This window comes from Stegostoma tigrinum, chromosome 17, assembly GCF_030684315.1.
Source record: "Stegostoma tigrinum isolate sSteTig4 chromosome 17, sSteTig4.hap1, whole genome shotgun sequence".
Taxonomy (NCBI): domain Eukaryota; kingdom Metazoa; phylum Chordata; class Chondrichthyes; order Orectolobiformes; family Stegostomatidae; genus Stegostoma; species Stegostoma tigrinum.
In genome coordinates this window covers 13,061,213-13,081,487 of record NC_081370.1, presented here as the reverse complement: position 1 = coordinate 13,081,487, position 20,275 = coordinate 13,061,213, and the positions used below count along the sequence as shown (strand labels likewise).

The 20,275-nt window shown below is 49.5% G+C and overlaps 1 protein-coding gene across 2 annotated transcripts in view; it reads right to left on the bottom strand.

The window, feature by feature from the left end:
• The window catches only part of fbxo3 (F-box protein 3), a 53,423-nt gene that overhangs the window by 17,104 nt on the left and 16,044 nt on the right, over positions 1–20,275 (bottom strand). For both annotated transcript variants that reach the window (XM_059651985.1, XM_059651984.1), the window contains exon 5: positions 7,747–7,951. In XM_059651985.1, coding sequence (XP_059507968.1) covers positions 7,747–7,951 — 205 coding nt within the window. The remainder of the gene's footprint in view (positions 1–7,746; positions 7,952–20,275) is intronic.

The following is a 20,275-nucleotide window of genomic DNA, read 5'->3' as shown; positions in this document are numbered from 1 at the left end:
TTTTACAGCACTGAAGAAGACCATTCAACATGTCTGTAACCAGCTTGTGAAAGAACTACCCAGGTAGTTCCACTCTCCAGCCCTCTAACTTCATCACTTTCAAATACATATATCTAAAACCTCTTATGGAATCTGCCTCCACCTCCCTTTCCAAAACTTAGAAACTGAGTAAAGTTTTTCCTCACGTTATTCCAAGGTCTCTTGCTGACAATCAAGGTCCGGCATCCCCCTCAAAGGTGTACCATTGAGCCTATGTTGTCTATCCGTGTGTCTGCCGCCAAAATGCGTCTGCCGCCAAAATGCATTACCAAAATTACATTTTCCTGTATTGAAATTCATCTGCCAGGTGTATGCCCATTTGTCCAACTCTGAAGTCACTCCGCACCATCCTCAAATTATGATTGTCCCAAGTTGAGTAACTGCAAATTTAGAGATTTTACCCTCAATGCCCCATCTCCAAATCATTTATAAAAAGCAGAAAAGGTCCCAACACCAATCCGTGGGAAATACCACATTCAACTCATCTCCAATCTAAGAAATGTTCATTTTTACCTACCCTCTATTTCCTATCTTTTAGCCGATTTCTGATCCATGCCACCAAGGGCCCAGAAATGTTTGAGACTGATAACTTGGTAACCAACTTGCTACTTGGTACTCTATCAAAAGCCTTCTGAGTCCAAATATACAATATCCAGAGCAGTATGTTCATCCACTACTTACGTCACCTTAACTAAGAACTCAATTGAATTTGTCAGTCAAGACCCGCCCTTGACCACATTGACTGTATGGTATGAACTTATTTTCCTGGGTTTCTTGAGCTATTCTTTGCCCCTTTCTTAAACAACAGTGTCACATGTGAATCCTCCAGATTCCAGGACTAAATCCTGTATTCAGAGGGACTTGGAAAATTTTTGTCAACAGCCCTGCAATTTGCTCCCTTACCACTCTCAGCAATCTAGGATGCATCCCATCCGTGCCTGGTGACTTCTCTACCTGCCAGCCTTTTAAACACCTTTTTTTAGAATCTATCACTGGGCAGTAGCCCAGTTGCTCAACATCCACGTTTTCAACAAGGCCATTGTCACCATCCTGTAATTTGGTGAAGACAGAAGCAAGATACTCATTTAGTATCTCTAATATATACATTGCTTCAGCAAACAGCTTATTCCCCTCTGACTGTTAGGCGGCCTGTCGGATAATCCCAGCAAAGTAATCACCTCTTTTTTTAAAAAACGTTTTAAGCTCTACGCAGATGGCTTTATTGGAACACGCTTCTAGGACATCCTCCATCATTAATACAGTTTCCTTTATCAATAATGCAATATAAACTACCTTACTTCCTGGTGTTGTAATCACAAAATAAGGGGAAACAGATTTAAGACTGAGTTGAGGAGGAATTTCTTTACCCAGAGGGTTGTTAATCTGTGAAATTTCCTGCCCAGTGAAGCAGTTGAGACTAATTAATAGTGTGCTTTTGAGGTAAAGATATATTTTTGAACAGAAAAGGAATTATGGGTTATGGTATATGGGTGAGTGAGAGATGAATCCAGAAAAACATCAGCCATTGTCTTAGTGAATCACATAGCAGGTTCGAGGAGCTACATGGCCTAATCTTGCTCCGATTTCTTATGTTCCTATCCCACCTGAAATGGTAATACTCTGAGCTGCTTGTCCTACCCTTCCTTCCACCACGTCTCAGTGATTGAACAATATCATATTCCCATGGGTCAATCAACACTGTTCATCTGCCTTACCTTACTCCTTGCATTAAAATAGATGCAATTTAGCTTTTGCACACATGCCTTGTTGTGCCCATGTCTTCTCCACCTGCTGGCCTGTTTTAGCATTCCTTCTATATTTGATTGGACTTTGCTCCTGATTTTACATCTGCTCTGTGCTTCACCCTCCTGCTAAATCAGTTTAAAACCTGCACAGCAACATGAGCAAACCTCAGCTAGGATACTGGATCCATTCCAATTCAGCAACAAACGGTTCAGCTTGTACAGGTGCCACTGATCCCAGAAACTATCACAATGGTCCAAAAATCTAAAACCCTCCTTCCTACCTGTCCATTTAGCGATGGGTTCATCTAACCCATCTTCCTATTCCCATACTCAGCAACACGTGGCACTGGAAGTAATCCAAAGATTATGAATTTAGTAATCTTCCTCTTCAATCTACTACCTAATTCTCCTGCTGCAGAATCTCATTTCTCTTCTTAACCATTACATTGGTGTCAATATGTACTACTACTACTGGCTGCTCATCCTCCATCTTATGAATACCTTGTAGTTACTCGGAGACATCCATGGCCCTGGTACCAGGGAGACAACGTACGACTCGAGAGTCTCACTTGTTGGCAACAGAACCACCTCTCACTTCCCTTTCAATAGAGTCCCTGAGCACAGCATGGTGCCACATGGCTACTGCCACTTTCCCCCAAGAGGTCATTCCTCTAACAGTATCCAAGATGGTACATCTGTTTGAGATGGCCACATGGGATTATCGCACTACCTGCCCATGCCTACTGATCTTCCTGGTGGTCACCCAACATTTTTCATCAATGTTACGAGGGTTTCTGTCTCCACCAACTGGGAGGCAGTCAGTTCCAGATTCCCACCACCACCTAGGTGAAAAAATTTTCCCCCAAATCTCGTCTAAACCTTGAGTCCTTTTCCTTAAATCTGTGTCTCCTGGTTATTATCCCATCAAGGGGAAATGTTTCCTCCTGTCTGCCCCATCTATGTCCATGTCAATCATGTCTTCTCCCATTCTCTGCTCTTGGGCAAACAACCTCTCTGTCTGTTCAATTCTCTTCATAACTGACTTTCTTCCGTCCAGGCAACATGCTGATAAGACAAAAATAAAAACTGCTGGAAAACCCTATCGTAAGGTCTGACACAGTTTATGTTTCATCATAGAATCCTTGCTGTGTAGAAACAGGCCCTTCAGCGCAACAAGTCCATACTAACCCTCACAACATCCCACCCAGACCCATCCCATCTACACCTCTGAACACTATGGACAATTTAGCATGGCCAATCCACCTAACCTGCATATCTTTGGACTGTGGGAGGAAACCAAAGCACCTGGAAGAAATCTACACAGACACAGGGAGAACATGCAAACTCCACACAGTCACCCGAGGATGGAATTGAACCTGGGTCCCTGGCGCTGTGAGGCAGCAGTGCTAGCCAATGAGCCACCGTGCTGCCCTCAAAGGTTGCAATCTTTCTTCAGAACCAATAGTAGCCAGGAAAAGGGGGTATATATGCCGAAGACAGGGTGTAAGGGGCAGTGAAGGTGCACGGGAAGGAGTGAGCAGATGGGCAGAGAAAGAAAATGACACTTAAGTAGACAAAGGGATGGATGGTTACAAGAAAAGCTGATAATGGAGACAATAAGTAGGTCATAGTAGGCTGGCTGTGCTGAAAGCAGCTCATGCCATGAAACGGCCTGGGGCGTAGGATGTCTATGGGATATAGAACATAGAACATAGAACATAGAACAGTACAGCACAGAACAGGCCCTTCAGCCCACAATGTTGTGCCGACCATTGATCCTCATGGATGCACCCTCAAATTTCTGTGACCATATGCATGTCCAGCAGTCTCTTAAATGACCCCAATGACCTTGCTTCCACAACTGCTGCTGGCAACGCATTCCATGCTCTCACAACTCTCTGCGTAAAGAACCTGCCTCTGACATCCCCTCTATACTTTCCACCAACCAGCTTAAAACTATGACCCCTCGTGCTAGCCATTTCTGCCCTGGGAAATAGTCTCTGGCTATCGACTCTATCTATGCCTCTCATTATCTTGTATACCTCAATTAGGTCCCCTCTCCTCCTCCTTTTCTCCAATGAAAAGAGACCGAGCTCAGTCAACCTCTCTTCATAAGATAAGCCCTCCAGTCCAGGCAGCATCCTGGTAAACCTCCTCTGAACCCTCTCCAAAGCATCCACATCTTTCCTATAATAGGGCGCCCAGAACTGGACGCAGTATTCCAAGTGCGGTCTAACCAAAGTTTTATAGAGCTGCAACAAGATCTCACGACTCTTAAACTCAATCCCCCTGTTAATGAAAGCCAAAACACCATATGCTTTCTTAACAACCCTGTCCACTTGGGTGGCCATTTTAAGGGATCTATGTATCTGCACACCAAGATCCCTCTGTTCCTCCACGCTGCCAAGAATCCTATCCTTAATCCTGTACTCAGCTTTCAAATTCGACCTTCCAAAATGCATCACCTCGCATTTATCCAGGTTGAACTCCATCTGCCACCTCTCAGCCCATCTCTGCATCCTGTCAATGTCCCGCTGCAGCCTACAACAGCCCTCTACACTGTCAACGACACCTCCGACCTTTGTGTCGTCTGCAAACTTGCTGACCCATCCTTCAATTCCCTCGTCCAAGTCATTAATAAAAATTACAAACAGTAGAGGCCCAAGGACAGAGCCCTGTGGAACCCCACTCACCACTGACTTCCAGGCAGAATATTTTCCTTCTACTACCACTCGCTGTCTTCTGTTGGCCAGCCAATTCTGTATCCAAGCAGCTAAGTTCCCCTGTATCCCATTCCTCCTGACCTTCTGAATGAGCCTTCCATGGGGAACCTTATCAAATGCCTTACTGAAGTCCATATAGAAGGTGGTTTCAAAATTATTAAACTTGATATAGAGACCTGAAGGCTGCAGGGTCCCTAAGCAGAAAGTGAGATGCTGTTCTTTCAGTTTGCACTGAGCTTTGCTGGAGCACTGCAGCAAGCCAAAATCAGAAATGTTGGCCAGGGAACACAGTAGCATATCAAAGCTCAGGTTAATTTTGTCAATAAAATGTAGATGGCCCATGAAATAGTTGCCCAGTCTGCATAACATAGTGATAAATTTTTCTGCACACTGTCCAGTGGTATCATATTCCTACGGTAATGTGGATTCCAGAACTAAATGCAACACTCTAGCTGTGGCTCAATGTTTTATGCAGTTCCAGCATAATATCCCTGCTCTTAAAACTGATGCCTCGACTAATAAAGAGAAACATTCCATATGCTTTCTTAACCACTTTATCCACCTGTCCCGATACCTTAAGGACTGGTGCACAAGCACACCGTCTGATCCTCGATGCCTCCCAAAGTCATACTGCTCATCATGGTATTTCTTTCCCTTGCTCGTCTTGCCCAAGTGCATCACCTCACATTTTTTGGATTAGATTCCATTTGCCACTGACCAGTCTGTCTACATCTTATTCTAACCGAAGGCTAAGCTGCTCACTATTTACTACCATGCCAATTTTCTATCAACTGAGGACTTACTGATTAACCCTCCCACATTCAAGTGTAAATCATTTACACTAATTACAACCAGCATGGCCCCAATATTACCTGTGTCCTCGGGCTCCCGCGAGACAACTTCCAGTTGGAAAAACATCCCTAACCATCATACTCTGCTTCCTAGCAGTTAGTCAATTATGGGCTCTTATCTTCACTACCAATCTCCCATGCAGCACTCTATCAAAAGCCTTGCTGAAGGCAAAGTAGATGACAGCAAAAGCATTTTACTTATCTATACACTTGTTCAGTCTTCAAAAAAAAGTTCAGTCAAGTTGGTCAGACATCACCTCCCCTTAGGGCAGCATGGTGGCTCAGTGGTTAGCACTGCAGCCTCACAGCACCAGGGACCCAGGTTTGATTTCAGCCTCGGGCGATTGTCTGTATGGAGTTTGCACATTCTCCCAGTGTCTGCGTGGGTTTCCTTCGGGTGCTCCGGTTTCCTCCCACAATCCAAAGATGTGCAGGCTAGGCGGGTCGGCCATGCTAAATTGCCCATAGCGTTCAGGGGTGTGTGGGTTATAGGGGGATGGGTCTGGGTGGGATGCTTCAAGTGGCAGTGTGGACTTGTTGGGCCAAAGGGCCTGTTTCCACACTGTAGGGAATCTAATCTAAAAAAATACTAAATGTTCTTGATTAATCCCTGCCTCTGCAAATGGAGATTCATTCTGTCGCTCAGAATTGCTTTCAATAGTTACCATGCCACCAAGATTAGACTGAATGGCCTGCAGTTTCCCCAAATTTATATCTTGTTCCCTTCTTAAATAGCAGTATCGCACTGGCTATCCTCTAGTCTTCTAGCACCCCTCCAATGGAGAGAACTGGAAATTGATGCAAGAGCCTCTGCTACTTTAGAACATAGAACATAGAACAGTACAGCACAGAACAGGCCCTTCAGCCCACAATGTTGTGCCAACCATTGATCCTCATGTATGCACCCTCAAATTTCTGTGACCATATACATGTCCAGCAGTCTCTTAAATGACCCCAATGACCTTGCTTCCACAACTGCTGCTGGCAACGCATTCCATGCTCTCACAACTCTCTGCGTAAAGAACCTGCCTCTGACATCCCCTCTATACTTTCCACCGACCAGCTTAAAACTATGACCCCTCGTGCTAGCCATTTCTGCCCTGGGAAATAGTCTCTGGCTATCAACTCTATCTATGCCTCTCATTATCTTGTATACCTCAATTAGGCCCCCTCTCCTCCTCCTTTTCTCCAATGAAAAGAGACCGAGCTCAGTCAACCTCTCTTCATAAGATAAGCCCTCCAGTCCAGGCAGCATCCTGGTAAACCTCCTCCGAACCCTCTCCAAAGCATCCACATCTTTCCTATAATAGGGCGCCCAGAACTGGACGCAGTATTCCAAGTGCGGTCTAACCAAAGTTTTATAGAGCTGCAACAAGATCTCACGACTCTTAAACTCAATCCCCCTGTTAATGAAAGCCAAAACACCATATGCTTTCTTAACAACCCTGTCCACTTGGGTGGCCATTTTAAGGGATCTATGTATCTGCACACCAAGATCCCTCTGTTCCTCCACGCTGCCAAGAATCCTATCCTTAATCCTGTACTCAGCTTTCAAATTCGACCTTCCAAAATGCATCACCTCGCATTTATCCAGGTTGAACTCCATCTGCCACCTCTCAGCCCATCTCTGCATCCTGTCAATGTCCCGCTGCAGCCTACAACAGCCCTCTACACTGTCAACGACACCTCCGACCTTTGTGTCGTCTGCAAACTTGCTGACCCATCCTTCAATCCCCTCGTCCAAGTCATTAATAAAAATTACAAACAGTAGAGGCCCAAGGACAGAGCCCTGTGGAACTCCACTCACCACTGAATTCCAGGCAGAATATTTTCCTTCTACTACCACTCGCTGTCTTCTGTTGGCCAGCCAATTCTGTATCCAAGCAGCTAAGTTCCCCTGTATCCCATTCCTCCTGACCTTCTGAATGAGCCTACCATGGGGAACCTTATCAAATGCCTTACTGAAGTCCATATACACCACATCCACAGCTTGACCCTCATCAACTTTCTCTCTTGTCTCTTTCTCCCTGATTTTTATCTGCATATCATCCTCTCTCAAGTGAACATCATTCGAAGTATTTATTTAGAATCTTCTTCCACACACCACCACCCTTCCCCACCCCTGGCTTCACACACAAGTATGTGAAGCCGTAAAGGTTGGGTCGCTGCCTATTTTTAACAGAAGTGTGAACAGATTCTTGTTAGCACAGGAAATAAAGAGGATATAGGACTGTGAAATACAGAACACAAACGGATTGACCACGATCACATCTAATGGTGAAGTAGCACTGTGGAGTGAATGGCCTGCTTCTAATTTGTCCTTGTGTCACTTAGTAGCAGCTGCAAGATGGTGGAGAAATGCCCACCTGGGATCACGGTTGTGCTTACCGCACAGTGGTAGAAGATGTCGCTTAGTTTGCGGCCTTCCACCTCATCCAGTGCCATGTACTGGCTGAGCCCAGTGTGAATGCAGAACGTCAGCGGGAGGCAGTGCTTCAGGCCTTTGCGCAGCTGGAAGCCCCCTGCAGCTGTCTCAATGTCCAAGAGATCCTCAGAGCGGTAGTGACTAGAAAGTGCCATACTGCCCATCAGCCTATCAAGTGTGGAGGATTTGGTGAGTGGTGGGGCGGGGAAGGGGGAGGGGGAGGGAAAGGGGAAAGAGTGACAGGGAGGGAAAGAGAGTGAGAGTGAAGAGATGGAAGGGGGTGATGGGGGAGGGGGGGGGAAGGAAAGGAAGGGGACGAGGGGGTGGGGGGTGTAGGAGGGGGAGACGGAGAGGGGAGTGGGAAGAGAGGGAGAGAAGGGGAGGGTTCAAGGAAGGGGGAGAAAGGGGCGGTGGAGAGAGACAGCGGGGAAGACAGAGGGCAGATATAGATGGGGGGGGGGGGATGAGAGATGGGTTGGGGGGGGGGGGGAGAGAAAGAGAGAGAGAATAAGGCCAGTTTGCCTTCAGTCCTGAATGCAGAGCTAAAATACCTCAGACACCTGACTGCGTCATCTTACCTATAAATGCTGAAGAGAGGAATACTCTTTAAAAAAAAAACTCCGTTTTAACTGGCACCTTATGAACTGACATTCTTGATAAAACAGCAAAAATTATATCCCTCAAATACCGTGAGGTTTACTGTATTTCTGTCCAATTATTAGTTTTTTTTTAAATTTATTCACTTCAATGTAAATTTGCTTCTTGTTCAATTGAATGGTCTCACGAATTATCAACAATTGATTCAATTTCCAGTCAATTTCTCCTTATGCTTTTTAAGTAATCAGTTGTGGTTGTGTGAGAAGGCTGTCAAGTTTTATTTATTTAAGGTAAAACTGCATTAATATTAAGTGATTTATGCCATAAATAAAGTACAAGTGATGTATACACTCCTGCATTATGTTTCTTTTAGTGTGCATTTTTACATTGCTTATGCGAACCTCTTGATTATCTAGAATGTTCGATCGATAGGCACACCTCTTGTCCCAAAGATACCAGATTATAAAAAGTTTACTATAGTTCATGAATTAGGATGATGCCGTTTTCATTAATTTGCTCAGGGGAGTGGAACACTGTTGGCTTGATCATTTCTAATCTCTCACAGGACAGTTCAGAGTCAGTCACGTAGCCATTGACCTAAAGTCAAATGAAGGCATGATTAGCAAGGACAGTAGATTTCCTTCCCAAAAAATACAACACAGTGAACCAGATGACATTTTATGAGAATGGTTTTGTAGTCACCATCAGACTAGTATTAAATCTCAGATTTGTCAAAGGAATTCAAATTTTGAGAAGATTTGTAGCTCGGGTTGAGGTTCTGGATGTAAGTTTGCTCGCTGAGCTGGAAGGTTTGTTTTCAGACGTTTCGTCACTTTTTTTAAAATTTGAAAAATATACTTTATTCATAGAATGTACAAAAAATAAAATATTTATACACCTACCCAGTCATGCAAGCCGCTCCGGGTTACCCAGGGGATACGGACACCAACTAAAGGAAAAAACAAAACAAAGAAGAAAAAAAACAAAGCAAATAACCCGGCCGTCGTCTCCCCGCACAGTCCCCGTTGGCCCCCTGACCAGTTGGGGAAGGCGCCAGCTGGGCCCAGTTACCAGGTAGGGCCCTTTTTTCTATTCTGGACGAGGGGTTTCATACGGTGGTCTTTCCCCACTGTGCCCTGGCGGCAGCTGCCCCAAGCTTTAGCGCGTCCCTCAGCACGTAGTCCTGGACCTTGGACTGTGCCAGTCTGCAACACTCGGTCAGAGTCAGTTCTTTAAGCTGGCAGACCGGCAAGTTGCAGGCAGACCAAAGAGCATCTTTCACCGCATTGATGGTCCTCCAGGCGCAGTTGATGTGGGTCTCGGTGTGCGTCCCGGGAAACAGCCCGTAGAGCACGGAGTCCCGTGTCACGGAGCTGCTCGGGACGAACGTCAACAAATACCACTGCATCCCTCTCCGGACCTCCTGCGCGTAGGCACGCTCCAGAAGGAGGTGATAGACAGTCTCGTCCCCCCCCACAGCCACCTCAAGGGCAGCGTGCGGTGGCGCAGAGATTCCGGGCGTGCATGAAGGATCTCACTGGCAGAGCCCCTCTCACCGCCAGCCAAGCAATGCCCTCGTGCTTGTTTGAAAGTTTTGGCAATGAGGCATTCTGCCAAACAACTTTGGCAGTCTGCATGGGGAACCACACGACAGGATCCACCCTCTCCTTTTCCCAAAGGATCTCGAGGATACTACGTGCTGACCACTGCCTGATGGCATTGTGGTCAAAGGTGTTTCCTTTCAAAAATTTCTCCACGAAGGACAGGTGGTACGGGACGGTCCAACTACTTGGAGCGTTCCGTGGCAACGAGGCCAGGCCCATCCTTCGCAACACCGGGGACAGGTAAGTAGTAACACTTGGTGTTTGCATACTGAGGATCTACGCACAGCTTGATGCAGCCACACACAAAAGGTAGCCACGAGGGCGAGTGTGGCGTTCAGTACGTCCTTTCCCCTGTTTTCCAGGTTTTTGTACATGGTGTCCCTGCGGACCCGGTCCATCCTCAACCCCCAAATAAAGTGGAAGATGGCCCGGGTGACCTCAGTGGCGCAGGTCCAGGGAATAGGCCAGGCCTGCGCCACATACAACAGTACCAAAAGCCCCTCGCACCTGACAACCAGGTTCTACCCGCGATGGAGGGGGACAAGAGCGTCCACCTCCCCAGCTTCTGCTTCTGTTTGGTGATACGCTCCTCCCAAGTCTTAGTGCACGCCCCAGCTCCACCGAACCAAACACCCAGCACCTTCAGGTAGTCTGTCCCGACGGTGAAGGGGATGAAGGAGCTGTCATCCCAGTTCCCAAAGAACATGGCCTCGCTCTTACCCCTATTGACTTTGGCACCCAAGGCCAGTTCAAACTGGCCGCACATGTCCAACAGCCTACTCACAGACCAGCGGCATCGTCCATGTACAGGGAGGTCCTGACCTGAAGGCCTCTGCTGCCTGGGATAGTCACACCCTTCAGGCTCACGTCCTTCCTGATGGATGCAGCAAAGGGCTCCATACAGCACACGAACAAGGCAGGAGAGAGCGGGCAGCCCTGCCTGACTCCAGATCTGACGGGAAAACTGTCCGATTCCCACCCGTTGATCGAGACTGTGCTAATGACGTTTGTGCAGAGCAGCCAGATCCAATTGCGGATGCCCTCCCCGAACCGCAATTTGGAGAGGACGTCCCTCATGTAAGCATGAGAGACCCTGTCGAAGGTCTTCTCCTGGTCCAGGCTGACGAGGCAGGTGTCCACCCTCCTGTCCTGCACATAGGCGATCGTATCCCTGATGAGCACAAGGCTCTCAGCGATCTTCCTGCCCAGCACAGCACAGATTTGGTCACGGTGAATCACCGACTCCAGGACAGACCTGACCTGGTTGGCTATGACCTTGGTCAGGATTTTGTAGTCCACGTTCAATAATGAAATGGGACGCCAATTCTTAATTTCTTCCCTCTTCCCCTTCCTCTTGTAAATGAGGGTGATGATGCCCTTCCTCATGGACTTGCACATTTTCCCTGCCTGAAGCGCACTATCGTACACCTCCAGCAAGTCCTGGCCGACCAGGTCCCACAGAGCGGAATACAGCTTGACTGGTAAGCCGTCGCTCCTGGGAGTCTTATTCCTCTCAAAGGACTTGAGGGCTCTGGTCAGCTTGTACAGGGATATCGGCCGGTCCAGCCACTCCCTCGTGCCGTCGTCTAAGACCTCCGTGATAGACGACAGGAACGACTCAGAGGCCGTGCTGTCCGTGGCATTCGCATCATACAGTCTGGCATGGAAGGATCTGCTGATCCTCAAAATGTCGGGCCGAGACAACGTCACCGAGCCATCGTCCTCCTTCAGCCGGCTAAGCACAAAGCTCTCTTTGTGTACCTTCTGAAAGAAGGAACACGAGCATGTCTAGTCCTGCTCCACGGAGCGGACGCTGGACCGGAAGATTATCCTGGAGGCCTCCACGGCGAAGAGCGAGGCTTGCTGGCCCCTCACCTCGCGGAGGTCATCCGTAACATCAACCCACATCGACTGCAGAAGGAGCAGGTTCTGCGTCTTTTTCTGGAGTCGTGACAGCTTTCCCCGCCTCTCTCTCGCCTTCCAAACACCCTTGAGGACAAAGAACCTCTTGATGTTCTCCTTCACTGTCTCCCACCAGTCGCCTGGAGACTCAAAGAGGGGTTTCACAGTTCTCCAACTGGCGTACTCCCTCTTAAGCTCCTCGACGTTCTCTGGGGTCAACAGAGTCATGTTGAGTTTCCACGTCCCCTTGCCGGCCTGCTGGTCGTCCTGTAAGTGACAGTCGGCCAGCAGGAGGCAGTGGTCAGAGAAGAACACCGGCTCGACGCCAGTGGACCTGACCGAGAACGCCCGTAACACAAACAGGAAGTCTATCCTTGAGCAGATAGGCCCGTCTGGCCGCAAACAGGTGTATCTCCGCTACACTCTGTCTGCAGGGGTGCTGAAGACGTCGAGCAGCTTGGCGCCCTTCACCGTGTCCATCAGGAATCTGGGCGTGATGTCCCCCCACACGCTGTCCCCACGCCGGATCTTCCATCTGCATCAATGACGCAGTTGATGTCCCCGCCAAGGATGACCGGCCTGGACGTAGCCAGCAGGGGTGGAAGCCACTGCATGACGGCCAACCCTCACTCCTTACACTGGGGCGTACACATTGATCAGCCTCAGGGGAGTGTTCCTGTAGGTGACATCAGCCACTAGTAGGCACCCCCCCCCCCACAACACCACATGAACTTGAGAGATGGTGAAGTTGCGCCCCCGTAGCAGAACAGCCAGGCCCGAGGAGCGATAGTCGTTACCCCCGACCAGATCGAAGGCCCACAGGTCCAGGCGCCGGACCATTTCCCGTACCTGCTGAGGTGCGGTATCCCGCACTCCTGCAGAAACAGGAGGTCTGCCTTGACGGTGATCAGGTAGGCCAACATGGACACACATCGTTTGGTGGGCTTGACGCTGCACACATTAATGCTCGCAACTCGTACCCCCATTGTGGGTAGTGGCCGCAGGACCCTCCGAGACAAAGGTCCAGCCCCTCCATCTGTCCCTTCATGCCCATTGCCCGGGCGAACTGCTGGACGCTCACCTGGCTTAGGAAACCGTCCGTGCTGCCTTCTGGGTGGCATTCCCCTGTCGGGGGTATGGAGGGAGAAGAGTCCGGCTCTGTGTCAGGCTGGGGACACGCTGTTTGCTGCTTCCCGTCTGAAGGTTCCAGGGGGCCCTCCAGGATCCCAGCAGCGCGTGGCTGGGTGTCGGAGGGAGGCTCAGGAAACCTCCTGTCACCTGGGATCGGGGTGCTGCTTTCCTTCTCCCTGGAAATCTTCAGCTTCTGCTTTGGGCGGGCCTCCTCCGAATCCCCCTCGTCAGAGGAGCTCTTACAGCCCCCCTGTAGCCGCCTCTTCCTGCCTGATGATTGCAGTGCTAGGGCCATCCGGCGCGCCTTCCTCCTCACCTTACGGACCGTCGTCCACTTCCCTGGCATTGCCCCTGCCGGCGACCTGGGCGTAGGTGGCCCCCCGTCGCAGGCATACCCTATAGAGGTGACCCGCTTCCCCGCAAAGGTTGCAGCTTTTCTCTTTTGGGCAATCCTTTGCAAGGTGCCCCTCCTCCCTGCAGATAGTGGCTTTGCAGTTGGCCGCCATGTGTCCTAACCTACCACAGGCATGGCAGACTTTGGGTTGCCCTGCGTAGGTCAGGTAGCCCTTGCTCCCGCCGATCGCGAAGCTGGACGGTGGGTGTATGATGTGACCGTCCGCGCCCGTCCTCAGCGTCACCCTGACCTGCCTCTTACTGGTCCGAAGGGGTCCATGATGTTGGTTAGGTCCCCTTCCACCTTCACGTGAGGAAGGTCAGGACATCAGCTGCTGGCAAATGCGGGTTGTGCATGTGGACCGTCACCATACGGGTCCTCTGCACCGGCATCACGAACAGCGGGACGGTGGTCAGAACGGAGAGGGGCCCTCACCTACTTTCTCCCTGAAAACCTCCAGGAAGCGCTCGCAAAGCTCGGCACTCCTTAAGGTTACATCGTAGAAACCTCCCCCAGGGAAATCCTGCAGGCAGTAAGCGTCCGCAACAGCGAACCCACAACAGTCCAAAAGGACACTCTTCACGAAGGAGGTGCGGTCCACAGGTGCACCTTCATCCACCTTCTTCACGGAAATGCGGATGGTGTTCTGGACCCCCTGACCTGGGGCACGAGCACTCGCCGCAGCCATCGTTGCAGGTTGGCTGCTCCCCTGAACCAGCGTTAGGCCAAAGCCAGCATTAAGATCCACTGGGTGCAAGGGTGCACAGCCAACCCGACATCTTCCTTCCACCTCCAACACAGTCGCGCTCTCCTCTTCTCAGTCCACAAAAGAGTGGGTCTTTATCTTGTTCCGGTTGTAAGCTGGTTCACTGAGCTGGAAGGTTCGTTCCCAGACAATCCGTCACCATTCTAGGTAACATCATCAGTGAGCCTCAGGTGAAGCACTGGTGTTACGTCCCGCTTTCTATTTATCTGTTTAGGTTTCCATGGGTTGGTGATGTCATTTCCTGTTCTTTTTCTCAGGGGGTGGTAGACGGGCTCCAAATCAATGTATTTGTTGATGGCGTTCCAGTTGGAATGTCATGCTTCTAGGAATTCTCATGCATGTCTCTGTTTGGACAACACACCCATCCTAGGACAAGCCAAACAGAGACATGCACGAGAATTCCTAGAAGCATGGCATTCCAACCGGAATTCCATCAACAGACACATTGATTTGGAGCCAATCTATCGTCCTCTGAGAAAAAGAACCGGAAATGACATCACCAACCCAAGGAAACCTAAACACATAAATAGAAAGCGGGACATAACACCAGCGCTTCACCGGAGGCTCACTGATGATGTTACCTAGAAAGGTGACGAAATGTCTGAAAACGAACCTTCCAGCTCAGTGAGCAAACTTACATCCAGGAATTCAAATTTCATCATTTGTCAGGGAGGGATTTGAACCCAGTGTTAATCTGGTCAGTGTTCACTTAGATACCAAGACAGGTGAGGGGAAAGATGAGATCACAAGTTCATGGAAGGGAGGGGCAACTACGGGCAGAAATGGGACTAATGGAAAGGTCATGAAAAACTGGGAGAATGGCAGAGTGTCCTTCCAGGGAGTTTGGCGCAAGGAAGTGTCGTTGAAGGCTCTGTGCCAGTTAGTGGGTTTGCAATGAATATTTGTGGATAAACCATCACTGGAAATGAAGGTGGAGTAGTTGAGGGAAGGAATGGCAGGGAAGAATTAGACACAGACCATGTGGATAATGAGAAATTTGGAACAAAATCAATGAAGTTTTCCAGGTCCAGAAAGGGCAGAAAGAATCCCTAATCCAGTGACTGGGAGTCACCCACCTCCCTCCACTTTCTAAGTTGGACCAGTTCTAAATGTCACAAATTGAACACGAGGTACAGTGTCAAGGAATTGCGGTGAACAGGAAGAGGTTAAGTTCAGGAAGTGGAGATATTGAGTCAGCAGACAATGCCAGAGGAAGGCACAGATGAAGGTGATAACAGACTGGACAGGTGAACAAAAGTCAGGGTCAAGACAGGAAGAACAGACTCTGTTCAATAGAGTGGAGAGTCCAGTTTGTGACTTGTTCAAAGGAGTTAAAGCTGAGTTATTCGGAGGATTAGAAAGGGTGGACAGTGAGAGTCTTTTTCAGAGGATGATGACTTCAGCTTGTACAAGGGGGCATAGCTATAAATTGAGGGGTGACAGATTTAAGACAGATGTCAGAGGCAGGTTCTTTACTCAGAGTGGTAAGGGCGTAGAACGCCCTGCCTGCCAATGTAGTTAACTCAGCCACATTAGGGGCATTTAAACAGTCCTTGGATAAGCATATGGATAATGATGGGATAGTGTAGGGCGAGGGGCTTAGATTAGTTCACAGGTCGGTGCAACATCGAGGGCCGAAGGGCCTGTTCTGCGCTGTATTGTTCTATGTTCTATCTGCAGAATAGGAGCTGGAATGATAACGTTCAGGGCAGATCAGGCAGGCCTGAGGAATATGGTTTGCTTTTTCTTTGTACAGTCAAACTCAAACAGGTATGGATCTCTGACACAGAAGCCATGCCACTGTTGTCAACACGGAGGTTTCAGCTTTATACGAGTGCCTTGTACACAATGTACGTACAAAGAGAGGAAATCTCTCTTTGGCCTTGTTTTCAGTGGCAGCAGTGTGGAGAGAACGTGAGCCAGGAAGGAAGTGATATATTTGGGCATTGGTTAAACCCGAAACACTACACGAGTAGTGTCTCCTACCCATCCTCCTCCCCTAACAAAAAAAAAAGTGGAGGGTCAGTAAGGTAAGGATTTTTTAAAATTACTCTTCTGGAATTCTAGAGTAGAGGGAATGGAAGCTAGGGCAGTTGCATGTTCCTCTTGCAGGATGTGGGAGGTAAGGGTCACTGCAGGTGTCCCCTCTGACTTCACCTGCGAGAAGTGCACCTAACTCCAGCTTCTCACAGACCGTATTAGGGAACTGGAGCTGGATGAACTCTGGATCATTCAGGAGGCTGAGGGGGTGATTATAAGGTGGTGATCATACCCAAGGTACAGGAAAAAGGTAGCTGGGTGACTGTCAGGAGGAGGAAAGGGAATAGGCAGATAGTGCAGGGATCCCCTGTGGCTGCTCCCCCTCAATAATAAGTACACCGCTTTTTTTTGGGGGGTGGGGGGAGAGGAGGTAACCAACCAGGGGAAGGCCACAGCGGACAGGTCTCTGACATTGAGCCTGGGCCTGTGATACAGAAGGGAACAGGGGAGAATAGCAGAGCAATTGTAGTGGGGGATTCAATAGTAAGAGGCACAGACAGGCGGTTCTGGGGATGTGAACAAGATGAACGGATGGTATGTTTCCTCCTGGATGCCAGGGTCCGTGATGTCTCAGATCGTGTCTTCAAGATCCTTAAGGGGGACAGTGAGCAACCAGCAGTCACGGTACACATCGGTAGCAATGACATAGGTAGAAAAAGGACAGCGAATGTGAAAATGAGTACAGGAGTGAGGTGGGAAGCTGAAGTCCAGGACAAACAGGGTAGTTCTCTCTTAATTACTACCAGTGCCACGTGATAATGAGGTAAGAAATAGGAAGAGTGTGCAGCTAAACACATGGCTACAGGGTTGGTGTAGGTGGGAGGGCTTCCATTATGTGGATAATTGGAGCACATTTTGCAGAAGGTGGGACCTGTACAGTAAGGACGGGGCGCACCTGAACCAGAAGGACACAAATATCCTGAGACGGAGGGTTGCTCGAGCATTACGGAATGGCTTAAGCTAGATTGGCAGGGTGAGGGGAAATGGATTTGTAATTCATAGGATGAGGTATTGAGCCTTCCAACGGAAATAGCAGTGAGCCAGGTTGTTTATAAAGAAATGCAGTCGATGGAGCGTAATTGTGGACACAGATGTTTGAGGTGTGTATACTTCAACACTAGGAAGTATACACACCTCAAACACCTCGGTGTCCACAATTACGCTCCATCGACCCATAAGGCAGATGAACTTAAGAGCATGGGACAGTACTTGGAACTACAATGTTGTGGTCATTACAGAAACTTGGGTAACTCATGGACAGGAATGAATTTTGGACGTTCTGGAAGTTAGATGCTTTAAAAGAAATAGCAAGGGTGGAGAAAGAGGCAAGGGAGCGGCATTGCCAGTCAGGGCTAGCTTAGCAGCTATTGAAAAGGCAGTTCGAGAATGATATGTCTACAAAGTCAGAGATAACAAGTTGTACAACTGGATGAACACAGCAAGCCAAGCAGCACCAGAGGGGCAGGAAGGCTGACATTTCGGGCCTATACCCTTCTTCAGAAATGGGGGAGTGGAAGAGTGATCTGAAATGGGGCGCCACGGTGGCAGCCTCACAGTGCCAGGGACTCTGGTTCGATTCCAGCCTAGGGTGACTGACTGTGTGCAGTTTGCACATTCTCCCTGTGTCTGGACTGTGGGAGGAAACCCACGCAAAGATGTGCAGGCTAGGTGGATTGGCATGCTAAGTTGCCCATAGTGATCAGGGGTGTGTGGGTTATAGGGGGATGGGTCTGGGTGGGATGCTTCAAGGGGCGGTGTGGACTTGTTGGGCTGAAGGGCCTGTTTCCACACTGTAGGGATTCTAATCTAATCTAAAAGAGATAAATAGGGAGAGAGGGGGAGGAGGATAGAGGATGGATACAGAAGACAGGTGGAGAGGAGACAGACAGGGTCAAAGCAGCAGGATGGAGCCAGTAAGGGTGAGTGTAGGTGGCGTGCTAGGGAGGGGATAGGTCAGTCCAGGGAGTACGGACAGATCAAGGGGGTGGGATAAGGGTAGTAGGTCGGAGTTGGGGGTGGGCTTTGTGGTGAGAGGAGGGGATAAGTGGGAGGAAGGACAGGGTAGGGAGGCGGGGACAAGCTGGGCCGGTTTTGAGATGTGGTAGGGGGAGGGGGGATCTTGAAGCTTGTGAAGTCCACACTGATGCCATTGGGCTGCAGGGCTCCCAAACAGAATAGGAGATGCTGTTCCTGCAGCCTTTGGGTGGCATCATTGTGGCACTACTGGAGGCCCAGGGTGGACATGTCGTCGGAGGAATGGGAGGGGGGAGGTGAAATGGTTCGCGACTGGGAGGTGCAGTCGTTGAGTGCAAACCGAGCCCAGGTGTTGCACAAAGCAACTCATCCCTCACACTCTGTCTCCACAACAACAACCAAAACAGAATCCCCCTCACATACCAGCCCCCAACCTCCGGATCCAACATATCATCTTCTGACACTTCTGCATTTGCAATCCAACCCCACCAAAGACATTTTTCTCTTCCCATCCTTATCCGCTTTCCGGAGGGACCACTCTCTCCAGGACTCCATTGTCCACACCACACTCCCCTCCAGCCGTACCAGACCCAGCACTTTTCTCTGCAACCGCAGGAAGTGCTACACCTGCCCCTACACCTCGCCCTTCACCCCCATCCCAGGCCCCAAGACGACTTCCTATATCAAGCAGATATTTACCTGCACATCTGCTAATGTGGTATACTATATTCGCTGTTCCCGTTGTGACCTCCTCTACATCGGAGAAACCAAGCGGACGCTCGGTTCGCACTAAGCAACTGTACATGCCAGTCATGAACCATTTCAACTCCCCCTCCCATTCCTCAGACGACATGTCCATCCTGGGCCTCCTGCAGTTAGAACAATTCTGCAATCTGAAGGTTGCAGGAACAGCATCTCAAATTCTGCTTGGGAACCTTGCAGCCCAATGTTATCAATGTGGACTTCACAAACTTCAAATTCTCCCCTCCTCCTACTGCATGCCAAAACCAGCCCAGCTTGTCCCCGCCTCCCTAACCTGTCCTTCCTCTCACTTATCCCTTCCTCCCACCTCAAGGCTCACCTCTATCTCCTACCTTCTTGCCTCATCCCACCCCCCTGACCTGTCCATCCTCCCAAGACTGACCTATCCCCTCCCTAACTCCCCACCTACACTCAATCCACACCTCTTTGACCTGCCTGTCTCCTCTCCATCTATCTTCTCCGCTATCCATCTTCTATCCATCTCACCCTTCTCCGTATTTATTTCAGGCCCCCATTTCCCCTCCCCCATTTCTGAAGGAAAATCTAGGCCCAAAATGTCAGCTTTCGGGGCGGCATGGTGGCTCAGTGGTTAGCACTGCAGCCTCACAATGCCAGGGACCCGGGTTCGATTCCAGCCTCGGGTAACTGTCTGTGCGGAGTTTGCACATTCTCCCCGTGTCTGCGTGAGTTTTCTCCAGGTGCTCTGGTTTCCTCCCACAGTCCAAAGATGTGCAGGCTAGGTGGATTGGCCAAGCTAAATTGCCCATAGTGTTCAGGGGTGTGTGGGTTATAGGGGAATGGGTGTGGGTGGAATGCTCCAAGAGGCAGTGTGGACTTGTTGGGCCGAAGGGCCTGTTTCCACACCATAGGGAATCTAATCTTTCCTGCTCGGCCTGCTGTGTTCATCCAGCTCTACACCTTGTTATCTCAGATTCTCCAGCATCTGCAGTTCCTACTATCTCTGTCTACAGAGGACCAGAGGGGCAGCCGGGAAGGAAAGCAGTGAGTATAAATACTCACCCTTCGACGCCAACGGCCATTTTGAGTGCGAGCAGCAGCGGAGGCAAGACGGACCCGGAAGACTGCAGCTAAGGTAAAGCAGTTTATTTTAAAATTACTTACCGGTAGCGGGCAGCGGTGTTTTTCCTCTTTCAGAGAAGGAGCGGGAGCACCAGAGGAAGTAACGAGGACCAGAGGGGCAGCCGGGAAGGAAAGCAGTGACCATATATATCAGCAAGGCGGCTAAACCCAAGACTCTACAACTGTAGAGTCTCCCACCCGCCCTCCTCCTCGAACCTAGTTAATAAGGTAAGGTTCATTCT